This window comes from Dryobates pubescens, chromosome 1, assembly GCF_014839835.1.
Source record: "Dryobates pubescens isolate bDryPub1 chromosome 1, bDryPub1.pri, whole genome shotgun sequence".
In the NCBI taxonomy this organism is placed as follows: domain Eukaryota; kingdom Metazoa; phylum Chordata; class Aves; order Piciformes; family Picidae; genus Dryobates; species Dryobates pubescens.
The window spans coordinates 65,211,610-65,229,176 of record NC_071612.1 but is presented as its reverse complement, the minus strand read 5'-3'; the positions used below and the strand labels follow the sequence as shown (position 1 = coordinate 65,229,176).

Below are 17,567 nucleotides of genomic sequence, written 5' to 3'. Positions count from 1 at the left end.
TACCCAGCTGGTACCTGTACTTACTCATTGCCCCAGTCCAGCCTCACTGTGAGGTGTCTCTTGACCTCTCGCACCTGATCCTGTGTCAAGTGACCTGACAGCAGCTGTCTACGTAGGTCAATGAGCTCATTCATCACATGCCGCAGTTTGTAGAAAAGATCTACCTTATGTTTCTGTAAAGGCATATTTTTGGGAGGAGGGGGGAAGAGAGTGAGAAAGAAAGAAAGGAGGAGAGGGAGAAAGGGGATGGGGGACAAAAGGAAGAGAGATTAATAAGTTTGGAAAGAGAAAAAGTGTGAGAAAGAAAAAGAGAGAAAAAGAGAGAGATATTAATAAGTCACCAAATTTTCATTTAAAATTACCCTACAGGAACATTAATCCAGTTCATACAATCTTTAAAATATTGATATCCAAAAGGAGTGTTAACTGAGTAACTTTCTAAAGTTCAGGCTCAATCTGCTACAGGATCCATTTTCTGATGGAGCCTAATAATAAGAGGAATCATTAGGTGCAGCAGGGACCATTTACTCCAGTCATACAAATTCAAAGGTTTAGATTCAAAGTTACAGAGAGGTGAAGAAGTTTTCTGTTAGCAGCTAACTTCATGGCTCTGAACAGTCACAACAGAAAACCACTTCCAATACTTTTGTTAGGTAGGAGAGTATGAATATCCATCCTCTGCACGCTAAAAGGGACTAAAGTGGTTAATGATAAAATCCACCTGCAAACCTACTTTAAGAGTGATTACTGTAGACAGTAGAAAAATCTCCACAGCATCACCAGCAAATCCAAAGAACTAAGACCATAGCCTTTTCCAGAACAACTAGAATTCTTCAGTTATGAAAACAACCCCAACAAATAAAAACCAAAGCCAACCCCACAAAACACAGACAGAAATGGAAATACTTGTTTCCCTTACAGGAAATAACTATATGGGAGTCCAAAAAAAGGCAGTTCTGAGGTTAACAACAAAGGCACCTACAAAGCAAGGAAAAGTGTCCAAATGACTATGTGCTGCATGAGAATTGTGTGCCAAGGCAGCTCTTGTGTCTCATACTGCCTAAAATGGCCCATGGAATGAGCATCCTCAGTTTAGAATAACTACAAAGCATTTCCCAGTGCAGTTAAATGCTGGCTTTAATTCCATTCCTGCCTGTATGCAAAGCTTGAAACATCTGAATCTCACTGACTATATAGACTGAAACTGAGACTTGGCAAGCTAGCTGTGTCTTGATCATGTTTCATTGTAAATGAGTGTTTTATAAAACCTCTCTAAATAAAGATACCTGCATTTGTCAAGACTAGATCTGAAAGAGGAACATTCCTAAATATATAATATTTGTATATCACAGTATGCAAGTATTTTCTTCTGCACTATGTTATTAGGGAAAAAGAATGTCCATCTCCTTGAGTTTGCTTTCCTACAAGACCACTAGATATGTTACGACTTTGGAAATAGATTTCAATGCAGTTCATTTTGCTCAACAGTTTGTTAATTTCTCTGAACCTGATTCCACATCTGTTTTGCTGAAGCAGGTTAAGCACAGATGGCATCAGCTGTTCTTACCAAAAAATTTTGAGATTAAAAGATGCACATTTTTTCAACTAGGCATCAACACTGGTTCTGGTCCCGCCTGAAAAAACAAAATACAGACACCAGATCCAACAGAAGACATACATTTCCAGGGCTGAAAATACTTATTCCAGGAAAATAATCATGTCAAGTATTAAATGACTAGATTTGGATTTGTTTTATTCTCATTGAAAGTGGCCCAAGTTAAATCCTTTATAAACTAAAGAGGACAGCAGGTATAGAATATATTGATTTTTATATGGTCTTTAAATGAACAAGAAAAGGTTGCAACTTCTTCCAACACAAGATGAAGACAGTGAAGTTTTGGACTATCATACAACAGCTGGCAAAGAAATTATCATGAGAATCAGCTCCAAAATCATCAAGCTGTGCCAGGGGAAGTTTAGGCTGGAGGTGAGGAGAAAGTTCTTCACTGAGAGAGTCGTTTGCCATAGGGATGTGCTGCCCAGAGAGGCGGTGGAGTCACCATCCCTGGAGGTGTTCAAGAGGGGATTGGACGTGGCACTTGGTGCCATGGTTTAGTCATGGGGTCTGTGGTGACAGGTTGGACTTGATGATCTTTGAGGTCTCTTTCAACCTTGGTGATTCTGTGATCCTATGTGATATTCAGAATTCCCAAATGAACCTGCTGAAAGAGCCCCTCCTTCACTCTTGTAATGATGGTTCAAGGCTGGTTAATTTACTCTATGTTCTGGAGGTATTTTTAAAGTAGCATAAGTACTTGCTTTAAATACAAATAAATGCAGAATACAGTTTTGAAAAAGTCACTTCAGATCCTACACAATGATGAAAAAGGAAAACTCTTAAACTGAAACCTGTCTTGAACCTCCAACATCTCTCTTGTGTTCTATGATCATAAAAACAGACCCTAGCCAAGTCTAGTTCTCAAAAACTATTTCATCTACTTTAAAGAGGATGATCAACCACTGACTAAACATAGAGGTTTAATGTATGGTTCCCTTTCAGAAAATAGAAAGTTCCCTATAAGGAAGAAAGAGATATCAGAAAGTGGAAAGCCATAGAAAACCTATCTGTGATCACAGGCAAAGAGCTCTGAAATGAACCACAGGTGCAAGATCCCTAAAAGTGATGGAAAATGCTCATGAAAAAGAAAGGAAAGCTAGAAAACAGTTGAGGGTAGCTTAATTCCAGGCTTGCAGACAGTAAATAGTTTGAAGTAGTAAAAAATCAGTTTATAATGCCCCTGCTCACACTACAAGTCTAGTGAATAATCAGCTCCATTTGGGAGAGATACACAGAATTTAATGACCTTCCTGTGTCTTCTTTCAAGAAAAAAAGACCTTCAAAATTCAACACTAAGCTATGCTGCATCTCCAACCCCATGTAAAGAAAACTGCTTTAAGTGGAACAGGTGACCAGAAAAACTATTTCTAAGCACTAGAGAAATTTGAGCCATTTCAGTCAGAGTAGTACCATAAAACTGAAACTTTGTCATCTTGTCAGTTGCTCAATAAACAAATGCAAGTCAATCTGCTATGAAAGTGCTCATTCCTTTTTACAGTGAACTTTCATGCAACCTGTAACCTCTCATTTCTCATCTAGCTTTGTCACAAGCCACCAAGCAATGAGCACTTTACCAGCCCGTCCAGAATGATTTGCTGCATGCATTTATGAACATATTTAGCAAGTGTTTTACATCCAGAAAAGTAAATATTATATGAAAACTTCGATGGTAACAATTAGGGACAAAGTTTCAGGATAGTCAGAATAGAATAGAATAGAATAGACCAGACCAAGTTGGAAGAGGCTTTCAAGATCATTGCGTCCAACCTATCATCCAACACCACCTAGTCAACTAAACCATGGCACCAAGCACCCTATCAAGTCTCCTCCTGAACACCTCCAGTGATGGTGACTCCACCACCTCCCTGGGCAGCCCATTCCAAAGGCCAATCACTCTCTCTGTGTAGAATTTCTTCCTAACATCCAGTCTGAACCTCTCCTGGCACATCTTGAGACTGTGCCCTCTTGTTCTGGTGCTGCTTGCCCGGGAGAAGAGACCAGCCCCCGCCTGTCTACAATCTCCCTTCAGATAGTTGTGGAGAGCAATAAGGTCTCCTCTGAGCCTCCTCTTCTCCAGGCTAAGCAGTCCCAGCTCCCTCAGCCTCTCCTTATAGGGCTGTGCTCCAAACCCCTCACCAACTTTGTTTAAGGACTCTCTTCTTACAAGCAGCAGAAGTCTGTCCAGGTCTGTCCTCTAGCACATCTTCCCTTATTTTACTATCTCCAGATACAAATGCACTTTCTGGGTTTCTTTGTCTGTTAGTACTGCGAAACCATGCTTAATAACACTTGGATAATCTTCATACATACAGCTACACATCTAAAGTGGAATTCTGCCAATATCTATGTTTTTCTTGCAATAATCTCTACCGAAATCAAAAGTCAAAAGCTTGTTTAGATGTTTTGGTAGGTTGATTTTTACCAGCTGCCAAGCCCCACCTAGCCACTCTCTCACTCCCCCTCTTCAGCTGGCCAGGGTGGGAGAAAATAACAAGCAAGTATCTGTTGGTTGCGATAAGGATGGCGTGATTGCTTACAACAACCATCCCAGCAAAACAGACTCAATGCGAGAGAAATCCAATTAATCTACTGTCAGTTAAAACAGAGTTGAGTGGGGAGACATAAAGACAAAACAACCTAAACCCACTTGTCCCCACCCTGCCTCTTCCCAGGCCCAACTGCATTCCTTCATCCCTGAGCCCTCCACCCTTCCTCCCCCACCCCACCCAGCAGCAGAATAGTGGATGTCAGTCCACAGCAGCTCCGCTCTGCTGCTCTCTTCTCCTTGCACTTGTCCCCTGCTCCAGCATGGGTGGACTGTAGTCCTTCAGGCCAGACCTGCTTTGCTGTGCTCCTCCCCAGGGGCTGCAGTGAGGGTACCTGCTCCACTACCTGCTCACCTCCTCCTGGCTCTGGTCCTCAGGTGTTCCTGGGGTTGTTTCCCGCTCTTCCTTCCCCCTCATTCTCACTGCCTGTGTGGCCCTTGGCTCTTTCTTAGAGTGCTCTCTCAGAGACACTCCCAGCTTTGGTAAGAGCTCAGCTGCACCCCTGCAGCAGGTCTCCCATGGAACCAGCCAGAACTGGTCCTTCCCTCTGCCAAGGCCTGGGCACAGCTCCTGGCACAGGTGTCTGGGGTTTACAACAGCCAATCACTAAAACTGCTCACACCTGGACACAAAGCTGCCTCCTGCTTCAGAGCACAGTGAAAACTCCCTGTTACGTGCTGATGGCGGCTCTGAAATACGAAAGGCTGCCTTTGTCACTCTCTCCTAAATAAATATCACATAACATGAAAACAATATAAAAGACAAGCATATTATGGAAGATAACCTCCTTCTGCTACCATGACTTCATTTAACACTACTGGGAAGAAGTCAGGATTTTGCCTCCCTCAAGAGCAGTCCCTGAAGATATTTCCTATACAATTGCCTTAGACAATAACAGGGGAGAGGGGCACAAACAAAGGCAGCTTTGTTCCCTAACAAAAAAAAAAAAGAGGAGGGTAATTGTTATTGGTGATTCCCTCCCGAGGGGAACAGAGGGCCCCATTTGTCAGCCAGATCCTTCCCATAGGGAAGTCTGCTGCCTCCCTGGGACCTGGGTCAGAGATGCTACCAGAAGGCTGCCGAGTCTGATACAGTCCCCTGATAACTATCCCTTGATAGTTATGCAGGTGGGGAGTGATGAGGTTGAAAACAGAGGTCCCAAGGCAATCAAAAAGGACTTTAAGACTCTGGGAAAACTGATTGAGGGGTCAGGGGCACAGGTAATTTTTTCATCAATACCTTTAGTTGCAAGAAGGAATACTGAAAGGAACAGGACAGCAGCTGCAATTAACAAGTGGTTCAGAGGTTGGTGGCACCAACAGAATTTGGGGGTTTTCGATCTAGGGGAACTTTCTATGGCACCAGGTCTGCCAGCAACAGATGGAGCATATCTGTCCCAAAGGGGAGAAAGATCCTAGCAGATGAGAATAGCCCATCCCACAGAGGGAAGAGGGTTTTAAGAAGAGATTTGGTAGGACTCATTGACAGGGCTTTAAACTAGATTTGAAGGGGGAAGGGGCCAGACAGTCTGAGGGTGGTAAGCCGGAGTCAGGGGTGAAACCAGCAGCCCAGCTGGAATGCATGTACACTAATGCATGCAGTATAGGTAACAAACAAGAGGAGCTGGAAGCCTTGTTACAACAGAAAAGTTATGATGTAGTTGCCATCACAGAAATGTGGTGGGATGACTCACATGACTGGAGCACTGTAATTGATAGCTACAGGCTCTTCAGGAGAGACAGGCAAGGCAGAAGGGGTGGAGGTGAGGCACTGTACATCAGGGAGGCTCTAGATACCATGGAACTAAGATTAAGGATGATCAAGTTGAGTGCCTGTGGGTGAAGATTAGAGGGAAGGCCAACAAGGCTGACATCCTGGTTGGAGTCTGTTATAGACCACACAACCAGGATGAAGAAGTTGATGAATTGTCCTAGAGGCTGTCTCAAGATCACCAGACCTTGTTCTTATGGGCGGTTTCAAGCTGCCTGGTATCTGCTGGGAACTTAACACAGCAGAGAGGAGGCAGTCTAGAAGGTTTTTAAAGTGCATGGAGGATAGTTTCTTACCACAGCTGTTGCGTGAGCCTACTGGGGTAAGGCTTTGCTTGACCTTCTTTTTACAAACAGAGAAGGGCTGGTGGGGTTGTGGTGGTTGGAGGCTGTCTGGGGTCCAGTGACCGTGAAATCATTGAGTTTTCAATATGCAGTCAAGCTCAGAGGGGCAACAACAAAACCTCCACTCTGGACTTGCGGAGGGTGGACTTCACGTTACTCAAGGAACTCAGAAGGTACCTTGGGAAATGGCTGTTAAAAACAAAGGGGTCCAGGAGGGCTGGAGCTACTTCAAGAAAGAATTCTTGAAGGCGCAGGAACAGGCTGTGCCAGCGTGCTGGAAGAGGAGCTGCTGGGGTAGACAGCTGGTCTGGATGGGCAATGAGCTTCTAAACAAACTAAGGGGGAAAAAAAGAGGGTACATCATCTTTGGAAGGAAGGAGAGGTTACCCGTGAAATGTTTGAGGATGTTGCTAGGTCATGTAGGAAAAAAATGAGAGAGGCAAAAGCCTCTGTGAAGGACAACTGAAAATGCTTTTATAAATATATTAATTGCAAAAGAAGGGGCAGGGACAACCTCCACTCCTTGGTGGACATGGAGGGGAATATTGTAACAAAAGATGAGGAAAAGGCAAAGGTACTTAACACCTTCTTTGCCTCAATTTTTAATAGCAAGATAGGTTGTCTTCCAGACAACTGGCCTCCTGAGCTGGCAGATGGAGTCAGGGAGCAGTTCTAGGCCCCTCAGTTTTAGGAAGGATGTTGAGTTGCTGGAAGGTGTCCAGAGAAGGGCAACAAAGCTGGGGAGGGGTCTGGAACACAGCCCTGTGAGGAGAGGCTGAGGGAGCTGGGGTTGCTTAGCCTGGAGAAGAGGAGGCTCAGGGGAGACCTTCTTGCTGTCTACAACTACCTGAAGGGAGGTTGTAGCCTTGTGGGGGTTGGTCTCTTCTCCCAGGCAATCTGTGACAGAACTAGAGGACACAGTCTTAAGCTGCACCAGGGGAGGTTTAGGCTGAATGTTAGAAGAAAGTCTTCACAGAGAGAGTGATTGGCCATTGGAAGGGGCTATCCAGGGAGGTGGTGGAGTCACCATCATTGGAAGTGTTTAAAAAGAGACTCTGTGCCATGGTTTAGTTGATTAAATGGTGTGGGGTGATCAGTTGGGCTCGATGATTTCAAAGGTCTTTTCCAACCTGGTTAATTCTGTATCCCACTTATTTCCCTTACAAAAGCTACTGAGCTCTCTTTTCCCAAGTTCCCTGCTGTGGATTTTGGTATCTACAGTAAGTAGGTATTGAAGCCTGCAAGCATCATGAGCACGTGAAAGGGGACAGTAAAGCTGGAATCAACAAAAAACCTTGTGTCTGCCTTTCCAGTTTTGCCAGATTTTTTAATTAAACCAATTATTTTATAGTAAAGCTCTGTCAGAATGTGTATATCTGTAATAAAAAGATTGTAAATATTGCACAATCTTATTAGATCTCATATTATTTAGTCTGGAGAAGAGAAAGCTCCAAGGAGACCTTATTGTGGCCTTCCAGTATCTCAAGGGGGCCTACAAGAAAGCTAGTGAGGGACTTTCTAGGGTGTCAGGTAGTCATAGGACTAGGGGGAACGGAACAAAAATAGAAATGGGTGGATTCAGATTGGCTGTCAGGAAGTGTTGTAGTATAGATGTTGCAGTTATCTCGAGCAATGCTTCCAGGATGAGGTGTAAGCAGGCGAAGACGTTTATTACATTACACAGCAAGGTTATAGAGGGTTTTTGAAAGCATAGGTGTCACATCTTAACTGGCTATTTCCTACTGGCATTTGTGAACTTCAGGCACATAACAGGTCAAAGGAACAAAATAACATTTTAAGCCGTCCAGACAAATTCTGCCCAATTTTTCTCCTTTTGTTACAAAATGTTTACATTCTTCTCTAAGCTACAGACTAAGCACAGCTTTCTCTAATTCCAACGAAGGCAAATCCTCTCCTACAAGGAAGAAGTACTTCATGGTGAGAGAGGTGAGACACTGGAGCAGGTTGCCCAGGGAGGTGGTGGAAGCCCCATCCCTGGAGGATTTTAAGGCCAGGCTGGATGTGGCTCTGAGCAACCTGATTTAGTGGGAGGTGTCCCTGCCCATGGCAGGGGGATTGGAACTAGATGATCCTTGAGCTCCCTTCCAACCTGATTCTATGATTATTAACATGCAAACCTTAAGTACTACCTAATTAAATTAGACAGTACTCAAATGCCTGATGATGGATAAAAGTCAGACTTTACAGGTCAGTACAAGGCTATCTCAGGAACAGGGAAAGGAATGAAAGTAAAACTTGTGTGGGAGATACAGAGAAAATGCATGTATCAAGACTAGCACCCAATGAAAAGCGAACACTTGCACATATTCTCCTGTCCTATACACACACCTAGACATCTAGTCCTGTTTTATTACAGAACTAAAATGGACTTAACAAAAGTTACAACATAAAGAAAACACAGGGAAAAGTAACACCACATAAGAATGAAGTTAAGTAAACCACAACTTTTCCCAATTAAGACTACAAACTATCTTTAAAAAATGTTGTGATACCACCCTGGAGTTTTCCCAAAGAGTCTGGAGCTGAACTCACATTTCTTCAAGAGCAGCACAACAACAACAGCCACCTTCCAAACAAGTTAAAGACTGCAGAAAGAGGCCACCTCAGTTTTGCTCTATTTCCATTTTTTCCACCCTTGAGTTCTCTATTTGTTAGTTCTCTAATTATTATTAAGGATGCATTAACATGAGTAGTATTTCTTCTCTCCTATGAATATTCATAACTTTCAGCTTCAAATAATTTACACTAATATAATTCTGTTTTGAGTGTCTACTGTACTCAGCATTTCAATTTACAGTGTGTACTAAAGCAGAGTTAACTAGTGACAGAAAAATCAGTTCTTCAGACTTGTGACAATGGCACAATAGCTTATGTACAATAGCTTAAAATATTGACACGTGACAAAGGGAAAGCCTAAGCCCTAAAAAAACCCCCCAAACAACCTCAATAAAGAAGGCAAAAGCAGAGTGAAAACTCCAAACTAAAGCTTTTACAAGACAGGCACAGATGCTGTAATGAGCTTTGTACCAGAACCAGAACAAGAGGACACAGTCTCAGGCTGCACCAGGGGAGGTTCAGGCTAGATGTTAGGAAAAAGTTCTATACAGAGAGAGTGATTGCACATTGGAATGGGCTGCCTGGGGAGGTGGTGGAGTCGCCGTCATTGGAGGTGTTCAGGAGGAGACTTGATGGGGTGCTTGGTGCCATGGGTTAGTTGTTTGGGTGGTGTTGGATTGGTTGATGGGTTGGATGCGATGATCTTGAAGGTCTCTTCCAACCTGGTTTATTCTATGTATCTATTCTATGTATTGGATTAAATGACATATCTGAAGTATCATATAATGTATTTAGGTATTGCAGTAACTTCATTTTTTTATGCACTATGTCCATATGCATCTTCCAAATAGTGAAATCCTTGACCTGAGAGTTAAAAAGATATATAGAATTTACACCAGTGAACTCACATAGAAACCACAAGAATTCTGCCTTTCCAAGTGGCAAAATAGTAATAACAATAAAATCATTCTCAAAATAATAAAACCTGCGTGATGAGGCCTTAATTTATACAGAAGCTGATTTTATATGGGCATCCTCATACTAGCAGTGTCTGTGCAAAGTCTATTCAGCACTCACTTCCACTACTTCTCTGAAACGTACTAGAAACTCCATTTGTGCAGAGTTTACCCTAACCTCCTCTACTATACACAAGAGCATTTAATTGCATTTTAGCATTTTAGCCTGGAGAAGAGGAGACTCAGGGGTGACCTTATTACTCTCTACAACTACCTGAAGGGAGGTTGTAGACAGACGGATGTTGGTCTCTTCTCCCAGGCGGCCAGTACCAGAACAAGAGGACACAGTCTCAGGCTGCGCCAGGGGAGGTTCAGGCTGGATGTTAGGAAGAAGTTCTACACAGAGAGAGTGATTGCCCACTGGAATGGGCTGCCTGGGGAGGTGGTGGAGTCGCCATCATTGGAGGTGTTCAGGAGAAGACTTGATGGGGTGCTTGGTGCCATGGGTTAGTTGTTTGGGTGGTGTTGGATTGATTGATGGGTTGGATGCGATGATCTTGAAGGTCTCTTCCAACCTGGTTTATTCTATGTATGTATTCTATGTATGCTTTACCAGAAACTTTGTACAGCGAAGCAACAGTTACGCTGCCTCCAAAATAATTTCCTAGCATCCTTGGATTGCCCTTTTCGACATAAAATATTTTTCTTAAAGGCAATTACAGTTACATCTTTCATGATAAACAGAAAGCAACAAAATTATTTAATCTGCTCCACAAAATGAAATGGTGGCTTTAAATCAAATAGGCTTAAAACCAACAAGTCCAAAAACCTCGTGACACGTTGCATCTGTTGCAAATCAAACGAATACCCAACAGCTTTTCATCATGCCATGAGGAAACCGGGAAACCTTGAAGCAGAAGCAGCACAGGCAATAACACAGTACAGAGCAGGACAAGTTCCCACAATGTTACCAAAACTATTTGCTCCCAAAAAAGGGTGTTCTCTTATCCTTAGATCTCCATTACTGTCTAAGGACAGTGGGTAATATTTAAACCTGTTATCACAATGCTCTGTGTAACCCTTCTCAAGTTGAGAGATCTCCACAGAATATTGTGAAGAACAATATATTTATGAAGTGTTAGTTCCGCACTATTGTCCTTCAAGGGATGTCAATGGCATCCTGGCCTGTACCAGGCACAGTGTGGCCAGCAGGAGCAGGGAGGTCATTCTGCCCCTGTACACTGCACTGGTTAGGCCACACCTTGAGTCCTGTGGCCAGTTCTGGGCCCCTCAGTTTAGGAAGGAGGTTGACTTGCTGGAACGTGTCCAGAGAAGGGCAACAAGGTTGGTGAGGGGTTTGGAACACAAGCCCTATGAGGAGAGACTGAGGGAGCTGGGACTGCTTAGCCTGGAGAAGAGGAGGCTCAGGGGAGACCTAATTGCTCTCCACAACTACCTGAAGGGAGGTTGTAGACAGGCAGAGGTTGGTCTCTTCTCCCAGGCAAGTAGCACCAGAACAAGAGGACATAGTCTCAAGCTGTGCCAGGGGAGGTTCAGACTGGAGGTTAGGAAGAAATTCTACACAGAGAGAGTGATTGGCCTTTGGAATGGGCTGCCCAGGGAGGTGGTGGAGTCACCATCGCTGGAGGTGTTTAGGAGGAGACTTGATAGGGTGCTTGGTGCCATGGTTTAGTTGACTAGGTGGTGTTGGATGATAGGTTGGACACAATGATCTTGAAGGTCTCTTCCAACCTGGTTTATGCTATTCTATTCTATTCCTATTTTGTATCATCTCACAGACCTTAAGTGTCTAACTTAGAGATGCAATTGAGGATCTATTTTTATGAGTAGTAATAAAGTGTGGTAAAAAGAAAATTCTATTTTAAAATGCCTTCTCTAAATATCTAAGTTAAGACATACACCTGGACTCTTCTATCTTTTCCTTAATTACAACTTCAGACACCTGAGCTGTCCAATAGAGCAGTTTGGGACAAGTAACAAATTTGATAACATTTAACAGTTTCAGAAACAATTTTAAACAAATCTGATACAGTTCAGTGTTTGACTTCATGCTTCATAGACTTTTTATGCTTTTGTTACTTTTGGGCTCTGTAACACCATCAAGAAATGCAGCTTGGCCAGACCAAGACAGGTATCAGGGTGTAAATAAGTGCTGTTGAGCTTTTTTTGGTTGACACAAAAACAGGATGCAAGAAAACAGGAGAATAAGGAGAGGCTCTACAGGGTAATTACCTTGAGAAGAGAAAAGATTAAGTTTAAGAAATACCCTGAAGTGCCCACCTGTGTCCAGCTCTTCCCTATTTGGGCTACATTAATGGTAGCTGAGGGCTGGAAAACTTACACAATGAGATTTCATTGAATGGAATCATAGAATCATTAAGGTTGGAAAAGACCTCAAAGATCACCACGTCCAACCTGTCACCCAACACGTCATGACTACAAAACCATGGCACTAAGTGCCACATCCAATCCCCTCTTGAACACCTCCAGGGATGGTGACTCCACCACCTCCCTGGGCAGCACATTACAATGGCTAACAACTCCTGCTGTGAAGAACTTTCTCCTCACCTCAAGCCTAAACAACCACTACTTTGTTGAAATTCAACTTAAGTTCCTAATCCTTTAGGAGTAACAGCAACATGAACCCCATTTTATAACAGCATAGTATACTTTGAGCAAAGCTTAAGGAAATACAATTCACAGGGGATAAATATTCTGACCAATCTAAGAGATTTAATTCTTCATTTCTAATGCTGTAAAATAAGTGACATCAACACTCCTACCCCTTTTCAATTCATATTACATTTATTTAAGCCAGCTCCAAATTATTTGTATGGTAAATTTACTTATTTTGTTTTCATTTTGAAATGTAAGAACATGCAGTTTAAGATGTTTATTTTGCCTTTTGAGGGGAAAAAAAGAAAAGAAAAAGCATGCAAGATTTTTGTTGTTTAATCACAGATGATTCCTTGTTTTTAATTTCCTGGTGTCTTCTCCCATTTCTAATTGGCTTCATCACGATATAGAAGTGTTAAAAGGATACAAGATGACAGTACATTTTGCTTTATCATATTCCTTCTGAAATATTATTTAACTAGGTAAATATGTCAACCTTCTGAAAGACAATACAGTAAGGAAAGAGCCCAAGAACATTGGGAGAAAAAGAGAAGAACACGTTGGGAAAAAAAGGAGTATCAAATGTGTGTCTCAGTAAGATCAGCACAACTAAACCATAAGTATAGTAAGAGAGAAAGGTCTGCAAACCAACTAAAGGGGGAAAAATAAGTCTCTGACATGCACCTAACTGACTTCTGCAGCTGTTCATTCTGTTTAGCCTCAGGGAGATGTGTAAAGACTTGTGTCAAGTATTCACAGGTCACATTTTCAAGATCTCTGAGCTTGAGAAGCATGATTTTCCTTCTCCTATTTTACCTAAAGAGTAAATTATCCTGATTGCAAGACTATAGAATTTGGGAGGTTGAGAACACACGACTTGTGATAACAACTCCAGTTTGGACAACACTGAAAATACCTGCTATGGCCTCTTGCTAGTTCAACACTATTCCCTCTACAGAAGACAGAATCATCACAAATGACAAAGTCCTGCTTTAGACGATGACCATTAGACTCTCACTGCACCACCTATGTGGGCATTTGGTTATGCTTTAGCCATCAGGCTACTGGCAGGGACCTCAGGAGGTCACCTAGTCCAACTTCCCTGCTCACCGGGGTCACCCAGAGCAGGTTTATCAGGTCCATGTCCAGACACCTTTTAAATTACCTCCAAAAACAGAGACTTCATGAACACTCTGGACAAACCTTTACACTAGTCATTCTCACAGTAAAAGTGTTTCCTTATAACCAGACAGACCCTCCTGTATTTCAACTTGCTCCTGCTGCCTCTTGTCTTGTCACTGTGCACACTAATATACTCTGGCTCCTGTATCTTACTAGACTGTCTCTCATCAGGGCCCATGCACTTGGTTTGCTTAAGTATTCCCAGGCATGACCCTTTTTCACCACAGGCAAGTCCTCCTTGCTCTAAATTTTCTCCTGGCCTCTCTCTGTGACCTGGGATTTCTAGTGAAGACTGAGATGAGGAAAGCATTCAGCACCTCACCCTTCCTATACCCTGTGTCTCCAGGGCCCCTGCCTCTCCAGCAGCTATCCTACATTTTCCCTAGTCTTTCTTTTACTGTTTATGTACTCAAAGATGTCTCTCTTGTTGCCTTTGACATCTCTTGCCAGATGTAGTTCCCAGTGAGTTTTTGGCTCTCCTAAATCTGGTCACTGCATGTGTGGATGATGTCTCTGTATTTCTCTCAGATTTCTTTTCCCTGCTTCCACCTCCTATACACTTCCTCTTTATGTCTGACTTTACTAAGAGCTCCTTGTTCAACCATGCAAGCCTCCTGGCATCTCTGCCCAACTTTCTGCTCATTGGGACAGACTGTTCTTGAGCTTGGATGAGATTATTCTTGAAACAGTCAAGTTTCTTGGATCCTTCTTCCTTCCAGGGCCTTGTCCCATGGGACTATTTTAAACAAAGGTCAGAGTCTGTTCTCTTGAAGTCCAGGGTTGTGACTCTGTGTTTTGCCCTGCACCCTCCTCTCAGGATCCTGAGCTCTACCCTCTCAAGGTCACAGCACCTTTGACTTTCCTCAACCAGCCCTTCCTTACTTGTAAACATGAGGTCCCAGAAGTGAATGAACTTTAATAAACTAAAACTGATATTGAACATTCCCTGCTCACATCACCTCCTTCTATTTTGCTTCTAGACTTGTGTCCCCTATTTACATCAAAATCACAGTCATAATGGTACTTTACATCCCAAAAAATATTTTCCTGAATTATGTGGACTTCCAGAGGAAGAACTGATTCTCTGGATCCACAGCAAGTTCATTTCTTGTTTTCCCCAGAAGTTCTGGCCCTGTGAAGCTTGGAATATTGGTAAATTTGGCTGAAAGAGGAGGGCTTTCAACCTCCAGCTGCCATCTCCGTTAGTCATTCGAAATGCCTCCTGCTGGAGCCACTGTCTCTGAGTGCCAGCAGAAGCCACTTATCTTCTGATGTATTAGCAAAGGGAAAGCAGTACAGCCTCCACCTGAGAAAGATATAAATCTGGAGGGACTGAGGAAGACACTGCATTCAATACTAACTGGCAGTATTTACCTGTCAGAGGTAATAAATGAAAACATTTTGCTCCGAAAGAAACTGAAGCAGTATTGCATAAGTGTGGAAGCCTCTATATTTCATACTTTTAGTAGGTTTTTTACCATTATTCAAATGCAAAAGAACTTATAACATTCAGAAGAAAGCATCCTACCCATGACTAAATGGCTGCATTCTTTTGCAAACACAATAAATCCCCCTCATAAATCAGTATTTTAAGGTCATTTTCTGCATGACAGAGAAATTGTATTACCTTTTGCATCAGTTTTAAAGTATAGTTAAATGCTTTTGTATCCACTCAGAATAAGCATGGTGGTATCTTTATTAGAAAGGGTATTAATGAATACTTAACATTTACTCTAATTAATAACAGTCAAGCTGTCTAAATTACAACTTACATGAAAAATATCTAACAAGAAACTGAAACTGATTACAGCATATAACAAGTGCTGACAGATAAATATTTTCCCCTTAGCGATGCCTTACACTGGTGTGCCAAATTCTAAAGTCAAAAGATATTTTCTCCCCAAAGCATTTCCATTGCACTGAAGTCAAACATCTGTTCCTTCAATGCTATTTGCATACTTCACAGCAAACTCCATATCCAGTGGAGTTCAGGTATATAACCTGATACTTCTGTCCTTTTTCCAGCGTCTCTCATGAAGTGTCATGCAGCACACAATATTAATAGTCTCATTCACCCATGTGGAGTGGTCTAGGAGGAGCACTTTGGACCTGGCAAACACAGTAGAAGACGATGCAAAGCCTGTAGAACCAGGTCAAGTATGTGTAATCTTAAATGTCCCTAACAATCTTTTGTCTCTGCTAGGGTGTTCATGCAGGTCATGAAATACAAGGTCATTATGTTGGAGTAGATTTTGCCAAAAGCCAGGTTTTGAAAGGCTTATAAGAGGCATTAAAATGTTAAGGGGAAAAAAACCACAAGCAAAACACACACTATTATTCCATACTATTATACAGGACATAAACCACTATTTGCAGACCAGTTTGACTGGTGCATTTTGTAATTAATCACACAGAATCACCAAGGCTCAAAGATCATCAAGTCCACTGTCACCACAGACCTCATGACTAAACCATGGCACCGAGTGCCACGTCCAATCCCCTCTTGAACACCTCCAGGGCATGAGGTCACCCATTTGTCCTGCAACATTTCTGTGGATCCCTCAAGAAAATGGCTGAATGTGTTCCAACAGCCTTCCAACTATATACTTCTCATGTGGAAAAATAAAAGAAAAAAGGTAAAGACATTTCAATATTGTTCCACTGCAAAAAAGATTCAGCTATGCTTCTCTCAGATGCCAGTAAATTTCATTCCTCCAAAGGAGACAATTTCAACTCTAGAAGAATTGTTCTAAATAAACAAACACACACATTAGTTTCTTATGCCTTAACCTGTGATGGTATGTGTCATTCTGTTTATGATTTTGGTTACAAAAATCTGATGCAGAGTCAGTAAACTCCATGAAAAGTCTGGGTTTATTATATAATTTTTATTCTGTAAGCAACTACTTAGTATTATAATTACATTTACTGCCATTCCCACAGTATTCAGCACAGCTTCTTTAAATTGCAGTAAAAATGAAAAAATTACATAACTAAATCCAAAATCCCACTTGTTGCTCTTAAACTGACTTTAGATTAATCTAGAAGCATTATTCTTCTACGGTCTGTAGAAAGTAGAAGTTTACATTTGCTTTATCTGCAGCATTTATTCTTGTGCAAAGGCTGCAGAGGTAATACAAGGTATCTTTGTGCAGGCTGCATGGGCAAACCACCACATTTACCTGCTGCATTGAAACCCAGGATGAGCTAAGGTTTAGGAGACTTACAGTTCTGTCAGGGGCTGACAGCTGAACCAATGCTACTGATAACAATCACAACTGCTTTACATGTATTAGAAAAATCAATCCTAATCCTTTCTTTAAGAATGAGGGGGAAAAGCAGTAAGATAGAAAACCATCTCTCTCCCTGAATTGTTAGGAAGTTCCAATCCTGAGCCTTAATTGAAGAAGCTTCCAAAATCAGGACCACTGAACAGCAGAGGAAAATACTTCACAGGAGAAAATTACAGCCTATTTACCTAGCAATGTAACTGGAGTATTAATCCACTTCTACTATTTCATCCAGATGCTTATAGCATATCTGTAACCCATGCTGGAAGTCTATTTTCCTCTAGATAAAACAATTACTTAGCAAATAAGTTATATTTTTGTCCTAAAGAGGAAGCAAAATTATGTACCTGTTGCTTCTAAGTTCAGGGTGTTTTTTGGAAGGTAAACTGACCATCCAAATTAATCTTCTAACTTAAAAATCTTCAGATTTTCAAACTTTCTGTTTCTGTTCTTCATTAGAATGCAGCAATATTTTTAAACACCAGATATGAAATACACAATTATGACCAAATGAAAATCAGAATTCCCTTATACACAAGTATCTTCTCCTTACTGAGAGTAATGATTCTTCATGGTTCTGTGAGCTATTTCAATGTATGCAAACTCAAATCGATGCATTAACATATTTCCAGTGAGGCTCATTTTTG

The 17,567-nt window shown here is 41.9% G+C and overlaps 1 protein-coding gene across 11 annotated transcripts in view; it reads right to left on the bottom strand.

Moving 5' to 3' along the window:
- DOCK3 (dedicator of cytokinesis 3) overlaps window positions 1-17,567 on the bottom strand; it is a 223,582-nt gene that overhangs the window by 147,425 nt on the left and 58,590 nt on the right. For all 11 annotated transcript variants that reach the window (XM_054167554.1, XM_054167600.1, XM_054167564.1 and 8 more), the window contains exon 6: window positions 25-173. In XM_054167554.1, the coding sequence (XP_054023529.1) occupies window positions 25-173 (149 nt within the window). The remainder of the gene's footprint in view (window positions 1-24; window positions 174-17,567) is intronic.